At 41.0% G+C, this 22,693-nt stretch overlaps 1 protein-coding gene across 1 annotated transcript in view; it reads left to right on the top strand.

Annotated features, from left to right (window-relative positions):
• Positions 1–20,705, top strand: part of myo10l1 (myosin X, like 1) — a 37,509-nt gene extending 16,804 nt beyond the window's left edge. The window contains exons 8-44 of the mRNA XM_020614020.1: positions 13–26; positions 151–235; positions 463–569; positions 1,027–1,156; positions 1,249–1,367; positions 1,470–1,616; positions 1,738–1,838; positions 2,066–2,132; positions 2,477–2,569; positions 2,694–2,762; positions 2,873–2,955; positions 3,362–3,464; positions 4,323–4,403; positions 4,486–4,610; positions 4,737–4,854; positions 5,035–5,141; positions 5,272–5,554; positions 5,719–6,564; positions 6,752–6,875; positions 6,995–7,133; positions 7,841–7,945; positions 8,066–8,161; positions 8,271–8,364; positions 8,498–8,553; positions 10,494–10,636; positions 10,998–11,192; positions 11,421–11,578; positions 11,656–11,776; positions 13,480–13,628; positions 13,856–14,004; positions 14,089–14,296; positions 14,449–14,585; positions 14,754–14,877; positions 15,426–15,776; positions 16,338–16,514; positions 16,623–16,814; positions 17,430–20,705. Of these exons, the coding sequence (XP_020469676.1) occupies positions 13–26; positions 151–235; positions 463–569; positions 1,027–1,156; positions 1,249–1,367; positions 1,470–1,616; positions 1,738–1,838; positions 2,066–2,132; positions 2,477–2,569; positions 2,694–2,762; positions 2,873–2,955; positions 3,362–3,464; positions 4,323–4,403; positions 4,486–4,610; positions 4,737–4,854; positions 5,035–5,141; positions 5,272–5,554; positions 5,719–6,564; positions 6,752–6,875; positions 6,995–7,133; positions 7,841–7,945; positions 8,066–8,161; positions 8,271–8,364; positions 8,498–8,553; positions 10,494–10,636; positions 10,998–11,192; positions 11,421–11,578; positions 11,656–11,776; positions 13,480–13,628; positions 13,856–14,004; positions 14,089–14,296; positions 14,449–14,585; positions 14,754–14,877; positions 15,426–15,776; positions 16,338–16,514; positions 16,623–16,814; positions 17,430–17,534 (5,501 nt within the window). The 3' untranslated portion in view covers positions 17,535–20,705. The remainder of the gene's footprint in view (positions 1–12; positions 27–150; positions 236–462; positions 570–1,026; positions 1,157–1,248; positions 1,368–1,469; positions 1,617–1,737; positions 1,839–2,065; positions 2,133–2,476; positions 2,570–2,693; positions 2,763–2,872; positions 2,956–3,361; positions 3,465–4,322; positions 4,404–4,485; positions 4,611–4,736; positions 4,855–5,034; positions 5,142–5,271; positions 5,555–5,718; positions 6,565–6,751; positions 6,876–6,994; positions 7,134–7,840; positions 7,946–8,065; positions 8,162–8,270; positions 8,365–8,497; positions 8,554–10,493; positions 10,637–10,997; positions 11,193–11,420; positions 11,579–11,655; positions 11,777–13,479; positions 13,629–13,855; positions 14,005–14,088; positions 14,297–14,448; positions 14,586–14,753; positions 14,878–15,425; positions 15,777–16,337; positions 16,515–16,622; positions 16,815–17,429) is intronic.
• The last annotated feature ends 1,988 nt before the right edge of the window (positions 20,706–22,693 follow it).

The raw sequence follows: 22,693 nt of genomic DNA, 5'->3' as shown, positions 1-22,693 counted from the left end.
TCTACTGTTCAGATTTACTGGAAAAGGTAACCACTATCTGGGGCTGCAGCTCACATCACGTCAAAATTAATTGGTTCTAACTTTTCTGTCTTGCATAGTGAATCATAATGATATGTTCATTGAGGCTTTGTGGCATTCATTTTGCTGTAGAACCGAGTGGTACGACAAAACCCCGGAGAACGAAACTACCACATCTTCTATGCTCTGTTGGCAGGAGCTAGCAAAGAGCATAAAAGTAAGAGCTGTTCTTTGAACTATCTAATATCAGTGATGTCCTTTAAAAAGTGCTTGTTTTTTCCCCACTGAAATTTATGCGACTTTGGCTATGATTTACATTGGTTAGCTGTGTCTGACAAATTGGCATATTGAAGATAAAAACACTTGAACTCTGATCAACACAGATCACGTTGGGATCAGCTAAAGTATTTTTGTGTTAATCCACTATAACGTTTCCTCTCTTAGGCCTCTACTTCCTGGAGGACTCTGCTGAATCTTTCCACTACCTCAGCCAAGCTGGATGTCTGAAGGACAAGAGTCTAAACGACAAAGAGCTGTTTAACAGTGTTATGGTCAGTCTGACTACATTACTCTGTCTGTTCGGTGGAGTTTTACAAACTGAAATCAATTATTGATCATTAATTATGAATATTTCTTTAAGCTATATTGGTCATTCGGTTTCTCTTTGTGTGGAAATTCATTTATTAGTTAGCTGCTGACTGCTGAAGGGTCAAAAGTGATTTTTAACATGCAATACAACAAGAGTAGATTTGTGTCTTCTTTGGAGTTCTTGTAGTAAACATTTGGGAATAATTGGCTTTGCCCTTTGAGGTTTACAGTAAATTATGAAATGTTTGTAAAGCTGAAATGTCATTTATCAATCATCTGTGACACTGATCCTCTCTGTCACTAAAACATTAAGGTAAAGACTGAACCTCATAAGCACAGTACAGAAAAAGTGTTTATGATACAAGCATCCCATTCTACTGGCAGTTCCTAACCTATTTTCTTGTGCTTTTCTCTGTGTAGGAGGCACTGAAGGTGTTGCAGTTCACAGAGGAGGAGATCCGAGACATGTTTAAACTGCTCTCAGGAGTCTTACAGCTTGGCAACATTGAGTTCATGCTAGCAGGAGGAGCCCAGATCACCACTAAGCAAGGTCGGTGAATGCCTGATGTAAGGTGAGTGAGAATGTTGAGAGTGGGATAGATATTCCGGAGAGGTATAACACACCTTTGGTCTTGTTTCCAGTGGTCAGTGATGCCAGTGAGCTGCTTGGCCTGGACGCCTTCCAGCTGTCTGAAGTCCTGACTCAGCGCTCCATAATACTCAGAGGAGAGGAAATCTGCTCCCCACTCACCATAGAGCAGGTATACACGCATTTATTCTCCTTGTATGGCTCGATTTCTGCCTGTTTCCCACTCATTCGCCCATCCTAACCATCCCTTGTCTTTCCTTCTCATGGTTAACAGGCTGTGGATTCCCGTGACTCAATTGCCATGGCTTTATATTCCCAGTGTTTCTCTTGGATCATCCTCAAAATCAATCAGAAAATCAAAGGGAAGGAAAATTTCAAATCCATTGGCATCCTGGACATCTTTGGCTTTGAGAACTTCGAGGTCAGAGCTTTTATTTGAGGCTTTGCCAGATCTTCTGTATTTTTTGCTACATATATATGAGTTTCACTCATCAGCACAGACATACATGCAGACCTCTGTATATGTGTCCTTCTGCTTCCAGGTGAATCGATTTGAGCAATTTAATATTAACTATGCCAATGAGAAACTCCAGGAGTACTTCAACAAACATATCTTCTCCCTGGAGCAGCTAGAGTACAACAGGTATCTGTACAAGCCAGTATGAAGAAAGACCTGCGTATTACTTGTTAGTGCATTTGTGAATTACTTTTAATGTACTAATTAAAAATATAGAACATAAAAATTTAAGGGAAAAAAATAATGTAATAAAAATTAACAACATTAGGTCCAAACAATAATCTGTATATAATGAAATTCTATTACAGTCTATTACACACCAGGTTTTCATGCATAATGGTTTCCCTCCACAGGGAGGGTGTTCAGTGGGAGGCCATAGACTGGATGGATAATGCAGAGTGTCTTGATCTTATAGAAAAGGTAAGAGTTTGGTGTGTGTTTAGCTTGCAAATTAAGCAGTTTTTAATAAAGCTGGGTTAGTGGAGCAAAGTTTCCAAATTTCATATTTAGTATCTCATCTGCATTTGACCAGGAAGTTGAAATGTTGGCCCAGGACTTTTTAAGCTCCAGAACATAATGATTCTGCACCACCAAACTGAACAAACATTTCTCAATCAGATTTTGTTGGAAGTAGGTCAAAATGAAAGCTGTTCCCTTGTCAGTTAAGAGTTATATTGGATGTTTGCCTGTGATGCTTTTTGGAAACTGATCTAATAATATTGGTGCTAATGCAATAACATGGTGTTTTTCTCTCTCTCTCTTAGAAACTGGGCTTGTTGGCACTAGTGAATGAAGAGAGTCGATTCCCCAAAGGAACAGACTACACTCTGCTGGAGAAGTTGCACAGCAGGCACTCTGTGAGTTATTTACACATTTGTTCATGCACTTCATGCATAGCTCACAAAATGTAGAGCTGCTGCGCTGTTATTAAACATCACATTATATTGAAATCTGTGTGCTCTTTTACCGTTTGTGCTGCAGACAAATCCATACTATGTCAAGCCCAGACTTGCAGATCATCAGTTTGGTATCAAACATTATGCAGGGGAGGTGAGTTATGTATAAATGAGCTTCGTCTTGTTAACAAAATATATATGCCAGTATGTAAATTGTTGTATGGAGTGTGGGGAGTTAATGATAAGTCTGTCTGTCTCTGTCAGGTCCTGTATGACGTCAGAGGGATCCTGGAGAAGAACAGAGACACTTTCAGAGACGATATTCTGAACATGCTGAAGGACAGCAGGTCAGACATTCAAAAGGTGTCACTAATTGAGATTGCAGTTAATCCTGGGATTACAATCAGTTATAATGTTCATTCAAGAGGAATTTTAATCTTGCCACCCTTTCTCGAACAAAAGAAGATCAGCTTTTAGCTTTATTTAAATGTGATTTTGACATAATCTGACCAAAGCACAGATTTTGGGAAAGTGTAAAATAAATTGGAGATCAACAGTGTAACCCAAGATCAACATGAAGATTGGAAATGATCAGTGCTTTGCTGAAAATGTTGCTAAATTTATTCACACAGCCACTTGTTTTTTTTTTGTTTTTTTTTAAGTTGACCCTCATTTATATATGTACCCATGTACAGAAACACCACCTTTATGTACAGTAGGTGTGTATTCCTTTATGTTTGTTTTGCTTCTCAGACTGGACTTCATCTATGACTTGTTTGAGAAAGTTGGCAGTAGGAACAATGAGGAGAAGATGGGAACGGCCAGGCGCAAACCTACCGTGAGCTCCCAGTTCAGGGTGAGTGATGCATGCGTTTTACATCCATCCATCCATCTTCCTCCGCTTATCCGGAACCGGGTCGCGGGGCCAGCAGTCTAAGCAGACATGACGAGACTTCCCTCTCTCCAGACACTTCCCCCAGCTCCTCCGGGGGGATACCGAGGCGTTCCCAGGCCAACCGAGAGACATAGTCCCTCCAGCGTGTCCTGGGTCCTCCCCGGGCCTCCTCCCGGTGGGACATGCACGGAACACCTCCTGAGTGCGTTTTACATACACTGATATTGGAAAAAGGAAAGAAGCAACTTGAAATGATTAGATAATTAATATAAGATGTTACTCTTAGCAAAGGGTTTAGAGGTGAGAGCCAAGGGGGCTTAGAGGATAGTTAAGTAGGCCTATATAAAAAGTAGGACACCGGAGTGCAACAAAGCTGTATTTCATACATTTATTTTGTATATTTATAATTATTTTTGTGTTTAATCAGTTAACTGTTGTCTGGAAATATGTTTTCCTTGTCCAAAATGACTTCTTCATGTCTTTGATCAGTGAACAGTCCAAAACAAAAGGATATTCACTTTACAGTAATATAAAGCAAAGCAAAGTAGCAAATCCTGACTTGTTAAGAAGCTAAAAATTGCATTTTGCAGTTTTTCTTAATGAATTACCAACATTTTAAAATTAATTTAACATTAACAATCTGTTATTGAAATTGTTAATTTTTTGTCACTCGACTAAATCAGCTCTAAGACATAAGAGTTAAACATAAACATGTTAACAGACTAACAGTGTCTTATTAAAGTTACTGTGAGCACAGTAACTTTAATAATACTCTTCACTGCAATATGAAAGTTTTATTTTCTTTCTCTGTCTCCTCAGGACTCCCTTCATGCTCTCATGGCCACTCTGAGTGTATCTAACCCTTTCTTCATTCGCTGCATTAAGCCCAACATGGAGAAGGTTTGTCTGTTTCTGTTCATATCAGTTTAGTCTCAGAGAAGGACAAACTGCTTTTGACAAATGTTTTTTATTTTGTTCATAGAATCCAAATATCTTTGACCCGGAGGTCGTCCTGAACCAGCTGAGGTATTCTGGGATGTTGGAGACTGTGAAGATCCGGCGTGCTGGGTTTCCCGTACGCCGAACTTTCAAAGACTTCTTTTCTCGGTAAATAACTATAAACCTAATGTAATATCTTTTTCTCTGTTTGTGTCTTTGAATTTATTTGCTTTTGAGGAAGTGCGTGGCATTCCTCCTCTGTTTAAGTTGCTCTCCTGTCTTTTCTGCTGCCAGATATAAGATCATTTTGAAAGACAAAGTACCAGCAGCTGGAGATGATAAAAAAAGGACTACAGACCTTCTAATTAAATATGACAAGACCAAGACAGACTGGCAGTTAGGCAAGACCAAGGTAACATTTCAGAGCTTCTGACAACACCCCTTCCAGATTCCAAAAATCATTAATGACAGTCAGCATAGAAATTTTAAACAGCAGCAACAACTCATAATTAACATCATCCAAACTAACTCAGTAGTTATCGATATATTATATCTGACCTCTTCATGTTAACTCTTAACCTTTGCTCTGTAGGTGTTTATGAAAGAGTCTCTGGAGCACCGTTTAGAGAAAGACAGGGATGAAGTCCGACGCCAAGCTGCCATGATAATCCGAGCGCACCTACTCACTTTCTCTGCCAAGTAAGACCCTTTGAATAGGAAATGAAATTTTAGGCCTTTAGGTAAAAAGGTGTAGCTCAGTAACACTGAGTGAGTGAGTGTATGCGCTAGTATTTATTACTCCTGTTTCACGTTCCTGTTTTGTTCACAGGAAGCACTTCAAGCGAGTACGAGCAAGTGTTATTACCCTGCAGAAGCACTTCCGAACGCTCATCCAGCGCAGATGGTTTATGAAGCAACGCATGGCAGCGCTGGTACTGCAGAAACACAGACGAGGTCAGGTGGCGCGCGCTTGTGTTCGAAAACTCAAAGAGGAGAAGAAGAAGTGGGAGGAAGAACAGAGGAAGAAAGAGGAGGAAGAGAAGAAAATGCTGGGTGAAAGGGTACAGGTGGAAATGAATGAAGGAGCAGAAAAAAAAGCAAAATCATCGCAGGTTAGTGCTGCTTTTTCAGTTTGGTTTTTCTTGAATACAAAAACTGATTTTTTTCAAGTCTTACTAGGATATTATAGCTCATTCTCCTTTCTCTGGTTTAAAACAGAGGTTTTTAAAATGACATTTTTTAAGATTAATACTTCTCCCTCTCTCCTTTCCTCCAGGATGAGGCCAGGCAGATGGAGGAGATCCTACAGTTGGAGCGAGAGATCGAGCGCTTGCAGAAGAAGAGAGAGGATGAGGTGTCCCAGCTGTGTGAGTCCTCCAAACAGGAGTTGCAGCTTCGCCGGGACGCTGAGCTCAAACGGATGAAGAAGGAGGCATCCCGCAAGGCCACAGAGCTCATTGACCTACTGAACTTTGGAGGCGTGGATCCATCACTGGGAGCAGTCGGAGTTAAACCTGCTGCACAGGTGAAGGCAAAGAAAGCGGCACGTGCCACCAGTGGTGCCTCCAGAGAAGAGGAGGTGGATGAGGGCTTTAATGCTGAGGAGAAGTGCATCCCTCTTCCTGACTTCCCTCCTCCTGCAGAGACAGATGCTCCAGTGGATCAGGACATATTTGCTCACCTCCCTCCTCCCCCACCTGCCTTTGCTGAGGGAACAGTGCCTCCTGCACCACCTCATCCACCTCCCCTACCCACAGACAGTATTGCTGCAATTCCTCCCCCTCCTCCTCTTCCTCCACCTGGAGATGGCTCAGCTATTCCTCCACCACCTCCACTTCCCCAAGGAGAGGTGGAGAAGAATGAGGGAGTCAAGGCAGAGCGGGAGAGGAAGGTGAGCATGGCGGAGAGCCTGGTGGATGGCGAGGAGCCGATCTACAGCATGCCAGCTGACACCGAGTCGGACTACGACCAGGAGGAAGAAGAGGGGTCTGTTAATGCTGGAGACGACAGCTCTGTATCCGGGAGCAACCGTGGAAGCACCACTGTGACGGATGAGGAACACCCAAGGAAGTCGACCTGCACCAATGCCAGCATAGAGTCCTACAGAGGCAGCTCTGACTCTGTGAGGACACACACTCACACGCATGCTCACATGCGCGCACACAGATATGTATGAGCAGCTATACAGTGAAATTTTATGTTTTTGACAAAATTCTTAATTTAAAACATCTGATAATGTATTGTAGTTATTTTTTAGATAATTTGCTGTAAAAATAAGTGTTAATAATTTGTTTTTTCTGCTGGTCCAGTATGCAGACAGTGACGATGAGCACGATGGCATTATGGACACTGATGAAGAAGTGACTAATGGTAGGGTGACTTTGTTTAATGGAAATGGGCCACCATATTTCCACGGCTACCTTTACATGAAGGGTGAGTGTACTTTTTTATCCACAGATGGCTCTTTATTCTCAACATTAAACTACTTGCACCATTTAAATTTTAACAGTAATGCTTTTTTAGGAATGAAATTTCACCCTCTGCTCCCTCAGCTGGTCTGATGATCCCCTGGAGGAGGCGTTGGTGTGTGTTAAAAGATGAAACTTTCATGTGGTTCCGATCTAAACAAGAGTCTCTCAAGTCTGGCTGGCTCTACAAGAAGGGAGGAGGCCTCTCCACTCTCTCACGGAGGTTGTTGTAGTTGATGCTGAGTGTAGAATGCATGCTAATTAAATGAAACTCTGCACCACGTCTCTGCTTGAAGTGCAGTCTAGAACAATTTGATAATGTGAAAACCTCATTAGAAATTTTCACTTAAATGATTAAGCGGCTGAGCAGGTGTTGGCCATGGCCATCAAATTCCCTTAAAATCCACATGTATTTAACTTTAGAGCACTACTTTTCTGATTGTCTCTTTAGAAGCTGATAGTATGACAGCATCAGACAGTGAATGCATGCTCTAACAGTTTCGCAAGTTTTGCATGTTTGCTTGATGAAGACATTGTAGGTAAAAAGGACATAATTCAGGCCAGCATGGTTTTAAGTGAAAATGAAAGATATGACAGAAAATAAAACTACTATTATTTGATAAAGATTCTTCAAAACCTACAAATAGATTAAAAGACTTTTTAATTGCATTGACATAGAAATTTTGGATTGTCACTTCCACCTTCAGATTGATGTTTTATTTAAAGAAACTGATTCCGTTTGTGTTCCAAATGGAGCCAAATAGGTGCATGTATAATTTACATAGATCAATAAACCTTCATATCATCTAGAGTGGATATGCTTGCCTTATCCTCTAGAGTCCCTGCGTCCTCATATGAGGACTGCACAGCTTGGGTTTCCAAAGCTCAGGACTCTAGAGGATATTTTCACTATGTCTTATTCTGCCTCAGAAACTGGAAGATGCGTTGGTTTGTGTTGAGGGACACTAAGCTGATGTACTATGAGAACGACAGCGAGGAGAAGCTGAAGGGAACCATCGACATTAAAGCTGCCAAGTAAGATTTCTAACAATCTCGAGGGTCAAAACAAACACGTGATACTTCATTTGCTGTTTTTTGTGTCTTCTAGACATCAGCTGCATTTCTCAGTCATGCCTTTTGCTTGTGTTTTTGCAGGGAGATAGTAAATAACCATGAGAAGGAAAATGCTCTGAACATTGTGACAGATGAGAGAACCTATCAGGTGTTTGCTGAGTCACCAGAGGATGCAAGGTGTGAAGGACACCTCAGTGATAATGCAGAAAATAGAAACACGTACAGTATCAGTGTAAATTCATATGTTCTAAGTGGTGACAGCACTTCTGTCTCTTTCTGTGCGCAGCGGGTGGTTTAATGTCCTCAGTAAGGTGCGAGTGTGCACTCCTGAACAGCTGCTGGAGATGTCCCATGAACAGGCCAACCCAAAGAATGCTGTGGTCAGTCTTTATTATGAGCTAAAGTCATTTTCCATAATTCTATTTCCTCATTACACACAAACTGTATGTAGAATATAGGTAAGAATGGTGCACCATTGGTTCATGTTTCATTCTGTCCCCTTTTCTCCTTTAGGGAACTCTCGACGTTGGGCTGATTGACTCTGTTTGTGCATCGGACAACCCCGATCGGTAAGTTGGCTCAATCATCATGAAGAAAGAGAATGCTGATTAGATTTGCATATATGGCCCCACTTTGTCCATGTCTTTAAAATTCGCTGAATTTAATCGCAGATGATTTCTGGTGCCAAAGAAAATCTCTGAAAGTTCATAGAGACAGGGACGTCTAACAACAGTGATGTTCTGCTGTTCTCCAAACATACAGGAAAAATATCAAATCAAATCAAATCAAATCAAATTTTATTTGTATAGCGCCAAATCACAACAAAAGTCATCTCAGGACACTTTACAAAGTAAGGTCTAGACCTTACTGTTATCAATATTATTACATAGGGAAAACCCAACAAATCCCCCTTGAGCAAGCACTTGGCGACAGTGGGGAGGAAAAACTCCCTTTAACGGAAGAAACCTCCGACAGACCCCGGCTCTTGGTGGGCGGCCTTCTGCCTCGACCGGTTGGGGTGAGTGGATAGAGGAGAGACAAAAGAAGAAAAGCAACAAGACACAACAATCAAACACTGATCAGGTCGATGTGGCCGGTGACTGCTACTCAGAGCATCATGGGGCCCCCAGCAGCCTAGGCCTATAGCAGCATAACTAAGGGAAGGCTCAGGGTCACCTGATCCAGCCCTAACTATAAGCTTTATCAAAAAGGAACGTCTCAAGTCTAGTCTTAAAGGTAGAGAGGGTGTCCGCCTCCTGAACTGAGACTGGGAGTTGGTTCCATAGGAGAGGAGCTTGATAGCTAAAGGCTCTGCCTCCCATTCTGCTTCTGTGGACTCTAGGAACCACAAGTAGACCTGCACTCTGAGAGCGAAGTGCTCTGTTAGGATGATAAGGCTCTACGAGGTCTTTAAGATACGATGGAGCCTTGTCATTAAGGGCTTTGTATGTTAGGAGAAGGATTTTAAATTCTATTCTGAATTTTACAGGGAGCCAGTGGGGAGAAGCTAATATGGGAGAGATATGATCTCTCTTGCTAGTTCCTGTCAGTACTCTGGCTGCAGCCTTTTGGATTAACTGGAGGCTTTTTAGGGAATTATTGGGATATACTTATAGTAAAGAGTTACAGTAGTCCAGCCTGGAAGTAACAAATGCATGGACCAGTTTTTCAGCATCACTTTGGGACAGGATGCTCCTGATTTTTGCAATATTGCGCAGGTGAAAGAAGGCAGATGTAGAGACTTGGTTTATGTGTGATTTAAAGGACATATTCTGATCAAAGATGACTCCAAGGTTCCTCACAGTAGTACTGGAGGCAAGAGCTATGTCATCTAAAGTAACTATATGATTAGACAGCAGATTTCTAAGGTTTTCAGGCCCAAGCACAATAACTTCAGTTTTGTCAGAGTTTAAAAGTAAGAAGTTGCAGGTCATCCAGGCCTTTATGTCTTTAAGACATGCTTGAGGTTTGACCAGCTGACCTGACTGAAATATGTTGTAGAAAAGGAAATATAGCCCCAAAAGACTGTAAAAGAGTTCAGCTTGTATTTTAAAATAAAATGCTTACCACTTTAAAACAAGGCACACAAAATACTGAGTAATTATTAAGGAAAGAGGAGGAATGACATAATTGATGAGTCACTAGTAGTAATAGTAGTAGTAGTAGTAGTAGTAGTAGTTCGTACTGTAACTACGTCTGAAACAAGGACTAGATATACTGTAGGTAATAACAAGCTACTCTAGAACTAATTTGGAAATACTACAAATGAACCAACTTTCTTTGCAAATCATTCCTGATTAACTCAGCAACACTAGTCCTAACATTAGTTGCTTAAACCTTTGTGTCTTTCATGAGTACATATGAATAAATATAGATTCACTATCGCTGTGTTTCTTTAACTAGAAAACTCAAGTTGCCATTATTATATCCATCTTATTTAGAAGATGGTTAAACATCTTAAGGTGGATTTTTTAAATTTATTTAAGAGTCTCTCGTTTGACCTTTGCAGGCCCAACTCCTTTGTCATCATTACAGCCAACCGTGTGATCCACTGCAACAGTGACACACCAGAGGAGATGCATCACTGGATCAGTCTGCTGCAAAAACCCAAAGGAGACGCTAGGATTGATGGGCAGGAGTTCCTTATTAGAGGTGAGGATGCATTTTTGGTGGGTATTTATAAACCTTCATATACACTTCTCTGTTAGAACATTTAGGAATTATTTGGATCTTACAAGCATGTGGGGTCAGTGAGTTATAAAGCTTAGAAGAGTTAATTAATTTAGTTCATATATAGCCCGTTTACCATTTAAAATATTAGTGATAAAGTAAGCAAAAATAGGTGTGATAAAATGTTTGTATAAGACAACTCAAAAGACAGGACACTGACAAACCAATGTATACAGGATATTAACAAACATATTACTTGGACTTGTATTTAAAATGTCTTGTTGCAAGAGATTCAGGTGAAATGTATCATGCATGCCCATGTTCCTGTCTCATTATTGTTTAGGCTGGCTCCAAAAGGAGATGAAGACAAACGCTAAGAGCACCTCCCTTAAGTTGAAGAAGCGCTGGTTTGTTTTGACCCACAACTCCCTGGATTATTACAAGAGCTCAGAGAAAAACTCTTCCAAGATGGGAACTCTGGTCCTTAACTCCCTCTGTTCTGTCATTCAGCCGGATGAACGAGTGCACAGGGAGACGGGTGAGCAAAGAGAAATGGGGGAAGAGGGTGAAAGGGCAGGTTTAACTGCAGATTATACCTGTAGGAGGCTAGGGATCACATGTGTGATTATATACAGTGCATGAAAAATGTGCCAAAAACTGGGTTCCATTTAGATAAGTCTACATCTCCATAAAAACTAAGAATCCCTTCAGTGGATTTAAAAAAAAAATTTAAGCAGTAAAGGCTGAGTAAATCCTGTTTTTATAGGCTACTGGAACATCATAGTGTATGGGAGGAAGCATTCCTATCGCCTTTATACCAAGATGCTGAATGAGGCCATGAGATGGACAGCTGCTATACAGGGAGTCATAGACAGCAAGACCCCCATAGAAACTCCAACGCTGCAGCTCATCAGAGACATCAAGGTATGATGCACAGACACAGTAAGTGAGCATTTTAAAAGATAGAATCTCATTTGTATGTTGAATTTGTCTTCTCTCAGGAGAGTAGTGTGAACCCAGATATAGTGGAGCAGATGTACAGGAGGAACCCCATCCTCAGATACACCCAGCATCCTTTGCACTCCCCTCTACTGCCCCTCCCTTATGGGGAAGTCACCAGCTGTAAGTAAATCCCCACCCCCTATCAAACAACTCTTTCCACTCATCTTCCTTCACATTTTGTACTGTGCATGTTAAAAAGTTTCAGTTGTAGATGTTTCTGTCCACCATCTTGAAGAACATCCCAAAGCTCTTTTTCCTGCTCTGAGGAGCAAGGAGACTGCCCAGAGGAGACATGAGCAAGTACACAGGAGACCATCATTTGCAGATGGGCCAACATGCCCGTTTATTAGAAATCAGTTGGTGATTGGATGCTTCTGATGATCGATTGAAGACATCTCATGTCTCCAAAAATGACACGGTGCCCATCATTCAGGGCATCCTGCAGACCTGTCAGGACTTGCGCCCTCTCAGGGATGAGGTAATTGGTTTGTCAAAAAAAGTCTTCTGCACTTGCTGCTCTTATCCAAACAACAACGGACTTTGACTTACACAGCATTGCAAAAGAATCAAAATTAGAGAAAAGGCTGGAGAGATGTTTGAATATATGACAAAGAACATTTGTAGGAGTTTGATTTGTTTGTTTGTCCTTAAATGTTGATTAAAACTTTTGATTTCTTTCCAGATTTCTCAGTCCAAAAATGCATTTCATGGCTTCCTCTCTACTCAGCTTTTCCTTCCATCCTAAAATAATAAAAAGACGCAATTGAGGGAAATGTGGATGCGATCAGGGCAACTGAGATGTACCCTATGCATGTTATATCGCTTTGAAAACCAAAGTTCTGACTTTGCACATGAAGCCGCCTGTGTATACAAAGCTTATGATTTACCTTCCAGTGAATTATTACTTTTTGATTCAACTTTACAGTGATCTAAAAGATGCTGAAATATTGTACTCTGACAGTAATGCTAACTAAGGAGCTATTTTATATCACTCCTAATGTCTCACAGTGGTGTCATCTCAACAGTCCTATGAATGACATTTTTTTATTGCTCCTCATTACTGTTCTTCAGCATCAACTAACACTGACCAACATTACACACCGATAAGCCATAATTTTATGACCACCTACTTAATATTGTGTAGGTCCCCCTTTTGTTGCCAAAACAGTTCTGATCCATCAAAGCATGGATCCCACAAGTCCTCTCGAGCTGTCCCCTGGTATCTGGCACCAAGATAACAACAGCAGATCCTTAAAGTCCTGTAAGTTGCGGGGTAGGCCGCCATGGACTGGACTTATTTGTCCAGCACATCCCTCAGATGCTCGGTTGGATTGAATCTGGAGGCCAAGTCAACATCTTGAACTTGTTGTATCGTTCCTGAAACCATTTCTGAACAATTTTTAGTGTGGCAGGGTGCATTACCCTGCTGAAAGAGGCCACTGCCATTAGGGAATACTTTTGCCATCAATGGGTGTACCTGGGATGTAACAATGTTTAAGTAGGTGGCACCTGTCAAAGTAACATCCGCATGGATGGCAGGACCCAAGTTTTCCCAGAAGTACATTGCTCATAGCTAGTCTTTGCTCAGTCACTCAGATCCTTACAATTGCCCGTTTTTCCTGCTTCCAACACATCAACTTTGAGGACTGAATATTCACTTGCTGCCTAACATACCCCCCACACTGACAGGTGCCACTGTAACGAGATAATCATTGTTATTCACTCCACCTGTCAGTGGTCATAATGTTATGGATGATTTGGTGTATTTGTCAAGAATGTTCTGTCTTTGTTCACTTTTTTCATTTTCTTCTTGCTGCATGCAGTACAAAAGCAGCAGGGCTATGCCAGTCTGCAGGATGAGGCCGTGCGGGTTTTCAACTCAATGCAGGAGATGGAGACTTTGGCAGACACGGTGCCCATCATTCAGGGCATCCTGCAGACCTGTCAGGACTTGCGCCCTCTCAGGGATGAGGTAATTGGTTTGTCAAAAAAAGTCTTCTGCACTTGCTGCTCTTATCCAAACAACAACGGACTTTGACTTACACAGCATTGCAAAAGAATCAAAATTAGAGAAAAGGCTGGAGAGATGTTTGAATATATGACAAAGAACATTTGTAGGAGTTTGATTTGTTTGTTTGTCCTTAAATGTTGATTAAAACTTTTGATTTCTCAGCTCCCCTCTGTATTTCTGTTCTTCAGGTGTACTGTCAGGTGATCAAGCAGACCAATCATGTGCCTCAGCCGAACAGCCCGGCCAATCGGGCACACTGGCATCTGCTCACCTGCATGAGCTGCACCTTCCTACCCAGTCGAGCCATTCTCAGATACCTCCGCTTCCATCTCAAACGGTGTGTATATCCTCAGCATGAATGGCACTTCTCTGATTTATCATTCATGAAAGAATGTATCATAAATGTGTGTTTGTGACTCAGGGTGCGTGAGCGTTATCCTGGCACAGAGATCGAGCGTTACGCCGGTTTCATCGTGGAATCCCTGAAGAAGACCAAGACTCGTGAGTTTGTTCCCTCCCAGGAGGAAATCGCCGCCCTGCTGGTGAGACAGGAGATGAGCACCACTGTCTACTGTCATGGAGGAGGCTCCTGCAAGATCTCCATCAATTCACACACCACTGCTGGAGAGGTGCAAAAAGACACACATACACATATTGTCTTCCCCATACAGAAGTACAAACACTTTTCAGGGCACATGTGAAAGATCAGATCAAGCTCTATTAGTAAGGACTTGCTACATTTTCCTGAAAACAAATCCATGGTTTAACATGGCTGCTGCAGGTTGTGGAGAAACTGATCAGAGGTCTGGCCATGGAGGAAAGTAAGAACCTGTTCTCTTTGTTTGAGCACAACAACTTCACAGATCGTGCTTTGGAGAGCAGAGTGATTGTGGCAGATGTTCTGGCCAAGTTTGAAAGGTAACTCAGTGTATTGATCTATAAGAAATAAATTTGCACAGCTGTTTGGTTGGGTTACATGTGTGTAAATATTGATTTAGAGAGAAACAGTTTTGCCTTTTGTGATTCTTTTGGTTTCTGTTTCTGTTCTTGAGGATTTTACCGGAGTTGGTTGTATATGTTTTCCAGATTGGCAGGCAGTGAAGAGGAAGAAGAGGAAGGAGAATGGAAACTGTACTTCAAACTCTACTGCTTCTTGGACGTAGAGAGCATGCCCAAAGAGGGAGTGGAGTTTGCTTTCATGTTTGAACAGGTGAGACTTATTTCACAAGTGGGGTAGAGATTTAGAAGAAGACACAATTACTAATCTCTGAGACTGAGATCACTTATTTCCCTTTGATATAGGATAATTGCATTGATAAATTCTTTACTGTGGAATTACTTTCTAAAATCCATATAATTAAAAAACTAACTAGAACATTATACATTGACACAAAATGAATTAGAAACAATATGTTGATCATTCTACACTTCCTGACATGGACAGAACTATAATGTAATTTTTGTGACATAAAGTCAAATTTATCATAGTTATCCATAGTTATTTATCCATTTACCAGAGTTTTGTTCTCACAGCTCTTGTTTATCTCCTGTTACATACATAAGTCAGTAACAGGCAGCAGTTCGTACCATTTACTCATGTTGATATTTATAAAGGCAATTTCATTAAGAAAAATTGTATAATTTGTTCAAAATACTGAGATTACCCTGAACTAAGCAGCATTGGTCTTTTTCTTTTCTCACTAAACCCATTTATTACACATGTAAAATGTGCTGACTCTGTTTCTCTTTCTCCGTCAGGCTCATGAGTCTTTGATAAGCGGCCACTTCCCGGGCTCAGAAGAGACTTTGCAGCACTTGGCCGCTTTACGCCTCCAGTATCTCCATGGTGATGGGGCAGGTCGAGCTGGGTGGAGTCTGGGAAGCGTCTATCCGATTGGACGTCTCCGCACTCGCATCCTGCACTCCACCAAGCCGGGTGTGGGGGTGGCCGGTGGAGCAGGAGGAGGTGGAGCAGGAACAGGAGATGGAAAGGGCATGGCGGGAGGACAGGGAGGTGTCGGAGTCGGGATAGAGAAACGGAAGACCCCGAGCTTCCTGGATGGTACCCTGAGGAGAAGCTTCAAGACTGGATCACTGAAGAAGCAGAAGGTCAGCAGCAAAGGAAAAACCCATTTAGCCCATTTACTATAAATACTATAAATCACCTATACTTTATGCATTACACTGTACTACTTTGCAAACCATTCAGTAAAATCACCTTGCACTTAAACAGGGTTACTTTCTTTATTGACTTGAACATACACACCATCTTTCAGGTCAGTTATTGCCTTGAGTTGACTTGAGTAGGTCTTAGTGACTGGCCTTCAAAATACTCTGCAAGTTTACAACAGAAGTCCACAGAAAGAAATGTATTCAGAATGTGTTGTAGCTGTCCTGGGTAATCCTGTCCAGGCAGGAGCTGTCTTTTTCCAGCTGTAGTTTCCAGTTGTTGTCATGTGGTGGCACAGTGAAGTATGTCTGACATGACATAGAGAGATTTGCTTTGAAACACTGATTTGCATGGATTTTGCATTCTTCTGCAAAACTCTCTTTTGTTTTGCTAAATGACAGAAGGACCACCCAGCTGACTGGATTTCTGGCTGAATGAATCTCAGACTGATTGATAGTTTGACAGAGCATTAACTGACTGACGGACCTGTGTTGTTGCAGGTGGAGGAGGAGCAGATGCTGGAGATGTGGGTGAAGGAGGAGACGTCTGCCACACGGACCAGCGTGCTGGAGAAGTGGACCCGGCTGCAGGGAATGCCCCAGCATCAGGCCATGCTTAAATATATGAGTATTATCAAGGAGTGGCCCGGATATGGCTCTACTCTGTTTGATGTGGAGGTGACAAAAATAAAACAGGATGGATTATGCACAAAATTTGTTTATATGAGATTTTTTTTTAAATATGACAAGTAATACTATCCCTTTCCTACTGTCTTCTCACTGCAGTGTAAAGAAGGTGGTTTTCCCCATGATCTGTGGCTTGGTGTGAGCGCTGACAACGTGTCTGTGTACAAACGAGGTGAACCCAAACCTCTGGAGACCTTCGAGTACGAGCACATCACCTTCTTTGGGGCTTCACAGCCCAGCACATACAAGATCATTGTGGATGAGAGGGAAATGTTTTTTGAGACTCCACTGGTGAGACTTTTATTTTTTTCATTCTATTAATTGTTATGTCTAAAAAATTATGGAAACTAGGGAAAAACATCTGTCACAATTTAGTCCAGCTTGATATAAAAGCTTTAAATGGCTTTCAGTATGCATTTAGTTTTATTGGCATCTTTCTGTGCTGTCTAAATTTCACAAAACAACAAGCCTAAGAGTCTACAGCAATGCTAGCAGCTGTCAGGGTATACAGACACAGTGGTGCTCTAAATGCTAACATCAGGACGCTAACATGTTTGCCCTGACAATGCTGACGTGGTGTTTAACAGGTTAACAGTTTTCAAGAAATTTTGCTCAAAACCTACATGATAACTTCACTGACACACTAGATGAAATCTCTGGAATGCCATCAGGTCATTAGGACTCATCCTCTGGGGACTTTTAATGTCAGAATTTCATTTTCAATCCATCCAACAGTTGATGAGATACAGTATTTCAATCTGGGCCAAAGATAGACTGATCTATGACTGCACAGGAACCAGATCACTAGCGTGGATCAAAATCTCACTTTCACCTTTTAGCTCCTCCTCATACATTAATGAAGACATGCAAATGCACAGTACAAACTGACCAATGTTTTACCCCTAGGTTGGAGAGATCACCAAGATCATGAGGGCCTACATTAACATGATGGTGAAGAAACGTTGCAGCATCATGTCCGTGAGCAGCGTTGCCAGTTCCTGGGGCAGGTGATCGCCACCAACCAGTCAGAGCCCTCAGTTCATCCCAAGGCAAACACATGCCTCATCTCTCGGAATTGGTTGGTTGGTTTTAATGGAGGCAATCACACCGACCAGCTAATACTCAAGAGGATGACTCAAGACTAGTGGATGAGCGTCAAAAGCAAATTAGGGAAAGTGGACACACAGAAACTAAACGTACACACTGTTGGCCTGGGTTTCACTTGGGATAGGGAATAAAGGGTCTACTTAAAAAGGAGCATGACAAGAAAACATGTATTTTGGGACAGTACTTTCAAGTACTTAACCCTCCAGCTATAGTCCTGCATGTAGATGTTCAAGCACACTCCAAATTTCTCCCAACTTTCCTTTACAGATAAAAAAAACCTCAATATTCACAAGCACAGCTCAACCGCACAGTCCCGTTCTGTCCCAGGTGGCCTCCTTTTTTCACCCCTAGTGCACTGCCAGACAGAAGGAAGCCACACTTTCTCACTTATTCTTTCTTTATCACTTCTCGTCCAAGTTCAAAGTCTCTCTCTTTCTCTTCATGTGTCCTCACTCCTGCTGCATCTTTGTTTACAATTGGTATTAACTTAGTAATGCTGAATTCTTGTTCTTGCTTGCTTTCTCTCTGTCTTTTATCAACATCAGCTAGATTATGTCTGTTTGTGACTGAGAAAAAGGACTCAATGACGATTCTTGTTCAGGGCTACTAAAGGGAAAATAGTGCTCACTAGCTCGTGCGTCAGTGCCACTATGTGGCCATAAGAAGAAGACAGCCAAAGGAAGTGGCTTTAAATATTTCTGAACAATATCATATAGCTATTCTTGAGAAGAAAGAGTAGAGGTTTTGGGTTGGATGTTCTCTGGCCATGTTTACCTTGACATAGAGAGTCTGTACATGGTTACCAGCCTCACTTGACTCTGCAAGGAGAACAATATCAACCAGACTAGTATGACAGTACATTTCCCAATGTCGACTTGTAACACACTGCATTAATTTAGTGTATATTCATATGCATAAACTGATCCAACTTGTACCTTTGTGTACTGTATATCACACATTATAGGAGTGATTATTAGAATTTCAGTAACCACTGTACTGCACAGTATAGATGCCATACTAAATGCAATGTCACAGATCTCGTGTAAAATACGTGCAAATGAGTGATTATGACCACTGTATGTCTGAATATGATGCCAATACTACACATCGTTCACTGGCTGTGCCATTAATCTGACTCGCAGAGAAGTAAGACTTTGTAAAAGACCATAATGTAACAGGCCATAAGGAGACTGGCTGCTCTGCTGGTTGTGTTTTTACAGTGATTTGATGAATTTAGCATCGTTGTTGTCTGCTGGGCTCACCCTAAAACATCAGCCAGAGCCATAAAATACCTTATATCCTTGTCTGCTTATCCTTTACAGAGGAGATCAGTGGCTTAAACAATAATGCATAAAACTCCATTTGTCTATTTCCAACTTGTTTATGAACATTTGACTTTTATTAATGCTACTACTATTATGACTGTATGCCCCCTGTTATCTTAACCAACCTGAAGTGCTGTGTCAGGAATTCTGCTGTGTGTGTGTATGTGTGTGAGTATATTAATGGTGTAATCCAAATGTTTGGAAACGAAAAGGGAAACAAGAAAAGAGAAGTAATTTTACTAAGTGTATTATCTGGAAATAAGACGTATTTACATGACTAACCTTTGCAAAGAATGGTGTCGTGATCGTGAGTTAAAGGGGAAAGTATGGGATTCCAAGGGAGGGTTAGGGGTTATTTATTTCTTAGTGTATTGTATGTATTGCAAGGTCTGTTGGGGAAAATAATGTATTAAAAATATACTGGTATTTTTCAACCTCAGTATAAGAGGAGCAGATAAGACACTGTGAGTATCTGCACTTGAAAATTGTGTAATTGTGCACCAGGAACATTGAAAGACAGCACTGCTTTGTGTGTATGTGTTCTGGACTATAAATGAAGTCACTGTTGTGTTAACATCACCTGACAGTGTGACACTGCAGGTAGACGTCAGGACCCCTCCTCTAAAAGACAAGACACACTGTAAACACAATGTTGTGTGTAAACTAGTTTCTATGTCAATAAGAATTTCATTTGTTGTCCTTTTCCATACTAATTGTTTAAGTCAGCTTGAACTTCAATAGTTTGTTGTATGTCTGGAGTGCTGCGTACAGGGCCGTAGCCAAGACTTTAGAAATACTGAGGTCATCGGTCTATGACAAATCCTCACCCTACAGAAAAACACCAAGATTTCCACAATGTACATCATAATTGTATGCTTTAAGTTTTATTTTTATTCAGTCTGGGGATTTTATTTCTGAATGTGGTCAAAAAGTTAGGGTGATGACAGAAAAAGGGAAAAGATATGAAGATGACATGCAACAAAGATCCCTAGCAAGACTCAACCCCTATAGGCCGCCAAGGTGCCACAGGTTTGGAGGGGAAATGGTGAATTATTCACATATTTGGCCTCAAAGTATTTAAAATGAAATATACTGACTCTGAAAATACTAGAAATGTCAACCAAATGTAGGTTTTCATTGCAAAATGTATAGCATCTTTTTGCTAAGTCCCCAAATTTCTACAAATCACAAACGCTATCCAAGAACATGACCTCAGTATACTGAATTGTGGTTATGGCCCAGACTGCAAACACACAACCCACTGGGATCTTGCCGATAGAGTTAGAATAAGCAGAACTCACTCAGAGGTTCCACTTTGAACTTTTGGTTACTTTTCTGTTGGCGAAAAGGGAAAGTAAAGTTTATAAGCCATAATTACTGAGGAACCTGGAGATGCCTGTTCTAGTTATTCTACACCTATGGTTCTGTCTGTCACTGATATTATACTGAGTAGGACGAAGTTGCCAAAGGTGCTGAAGTGTGATCAGTACTTCAAACAACAAAAAAAGAATGATAAACTGAAGTTTGATTTTGAAGTGTCTGATCACAAATCGGTCTTTAAGGGCAACTTCATCACAGAGGGTCCTGTTATCAGCCGCAGGCGGCCAGAGTGGGGCCTGTTCTTATCCTATGTTATACCTATTATTGTTACATAGTGAAACATTGTGCTTGTGAAAGAAAAAGAGAAAGAGAGAGATGTGTGTGCAGTTCTTTTTTTAATTTGTAACTGGCTTTACAAAATTATGCTTTAATAAATTATTGGAAATTGTCCATTTAATGTTTTCTTTGTACATTTATTTTGACACACATAGGGCTCTAGTTAGTACCTTCAGCTGTTGTATTTAACAGCAATTTTGAGGTATTTTCTTTTTTGCTAATATTTTTGGGGCTTTTTTTCATCTATCTATCTATGTACATATATTACAGTGGGTCACTGAGAGGCGGGTAGGAAATCAGGGAGACAGATGAGAAGACCTGCAACAAGAGTCTGCAGTCGGAGTTGAACTGCCGTCGTGTGCACACTATGCCTGGTATATGGTGCGCCACGCCGTAAATATCCGCCTATCGGGGCACCCCAATTTTGAGGTATGTTCTAAAATATTTTTACTCTATTATGCTGAAAGTGCATGCTCTAAATTCAAAATTAGATCAGTATACTTCAGTAAAAGTATAAAAGTATTACCAGCAAAATGTAACTTAGCAAAAAGCAGAACATAGTGTATCTTTTTGAGATGCAGGACTGTGAAGCATTAAGAAGCATCATTTGGAAACACTGAAATAAAGTACAAGTATCTCAAAAGAACGTGTTGACTAAATGTGAATTTTGTTATAACACTTTAAGTATATTAAGTGGTAATACATTTGCACTTTTTCTTATAAGTAACATTTTGGTTACAAGACTTGTAATGGAGTATTTTTTTTATCTTAAGTAAATAATCTGAATGCTTCTTCCACCACTACTTATAAGAAAATGTGCACACAGACAGACACATACACGCCTTCCTTTACTTTTGAGTAGTGAGAGTACGTCAGGATTTTGCATTTGGTTCCAGGTTGGCAAGTTTATTTCTCGAGTTTCAGCCATGTGCAGTAGCCTGTTCTCATTTCACATGATGCTGAATTTACAGATGTTGCTGGTCTTCAGTTTGATGACAGTTTTTGGCCAGACTTTTGCAGCTGAAACAGGTAGGATTGGAAATTATTTTTAGCAAAGTCCTGGGACACTTGCACTTTTCCTTATGAGGTAAAGTGTGGGTACACCTCATTTTGACTGTGAAACACCCCATTGTTGATTATTTTGGGTGTTTAAGCAAAGTGAATATGTTTCCATAGTGTGTGAGGCGAAGAACCAGACAAGCTGTGAGCAGTGTCTGCAACATGTGGAGGTCAGTCCTCTGAAAAGCCTTTTGTTTGTGCTGGCTTGACATATTACGTGTTCATGTGTGCGTGTGTGTTAGCATGATAGAAAAATGATTTAGGTAGAGGAACCATAGCCAGTGGCTCCTGCTTCACAACAAAACCTGCTAGACTAGTTTGAGAACAAACTAATTTCTCATCAATTTTCAGCATTTACAGCATGCGTGCATGTCTGTTTTGGTATTTTGTTACAGTGCTTGTGGTGTATCACAACCAACTCTTGTATAACACTTCCAGTAAGGACCATCCTTCCATCAAATTCACTCTGCCCACTGACTGATGCACGCTGGAGACTCTGCTGTAGTAAGACAGTACATGCAAACACTCTCTCTCTCTCTTTCTGGCCGCGGACTCCTGCATAACAATGTTTTTATGCCTCTGTCTGCAGTCAGCTTCAAGACTGTGATAACCACCATGGCAGTGACTGGTGGACTTATTATCACTGCCCCTTTGGTGGTTGTCTTAAAGAACCTTGCGTAAGTGTTCAGTGAACTGGGTCTAACTTTATCTGACCAAACAGAAACACAACAGTGAAACCACTCAACAACAAAAGCTTCTCTTCGTTGGCTTTCATTTATCAATGGCACCAATTTACATGGGGAGAATGTTACAATATCTTAAGAGGTGTAATTTCTTAGCTTAACGTCATCTGTTCTAGGCTCAAATGTAGCTAATTCAACACAGTCTCAAGTGCAACAATTACAAAGAATCATGTACAGAACATTATAAGTATGTAAATGCAGTAGGAGCTCTTAGTGGTTTGTGAAGTTATCTCCTGAGAAGAAGTTATTACAAGAACAAACATGATGAAAACCACCTGAT

Source organism: Monopterus albus, unplaced genomic scaffold (assembly GCF_001952655.1).
Source record: "Monopterus albus unplaced genomic scaffold, M_albus_1.0 scaffold141.1, whole genome shotgun sequence".
Taxonomy (NCBI): Eukaryota; Metazoa; Chordata; class Actinopteri; order Synbranchiformes; family Synbranchidae; genus Monopterus; species Monopterus albus.
Note: the sequence above shows the minus strand (reverse complement) of the source record. Positions and strands in the feature narration are given on the sequence as shown.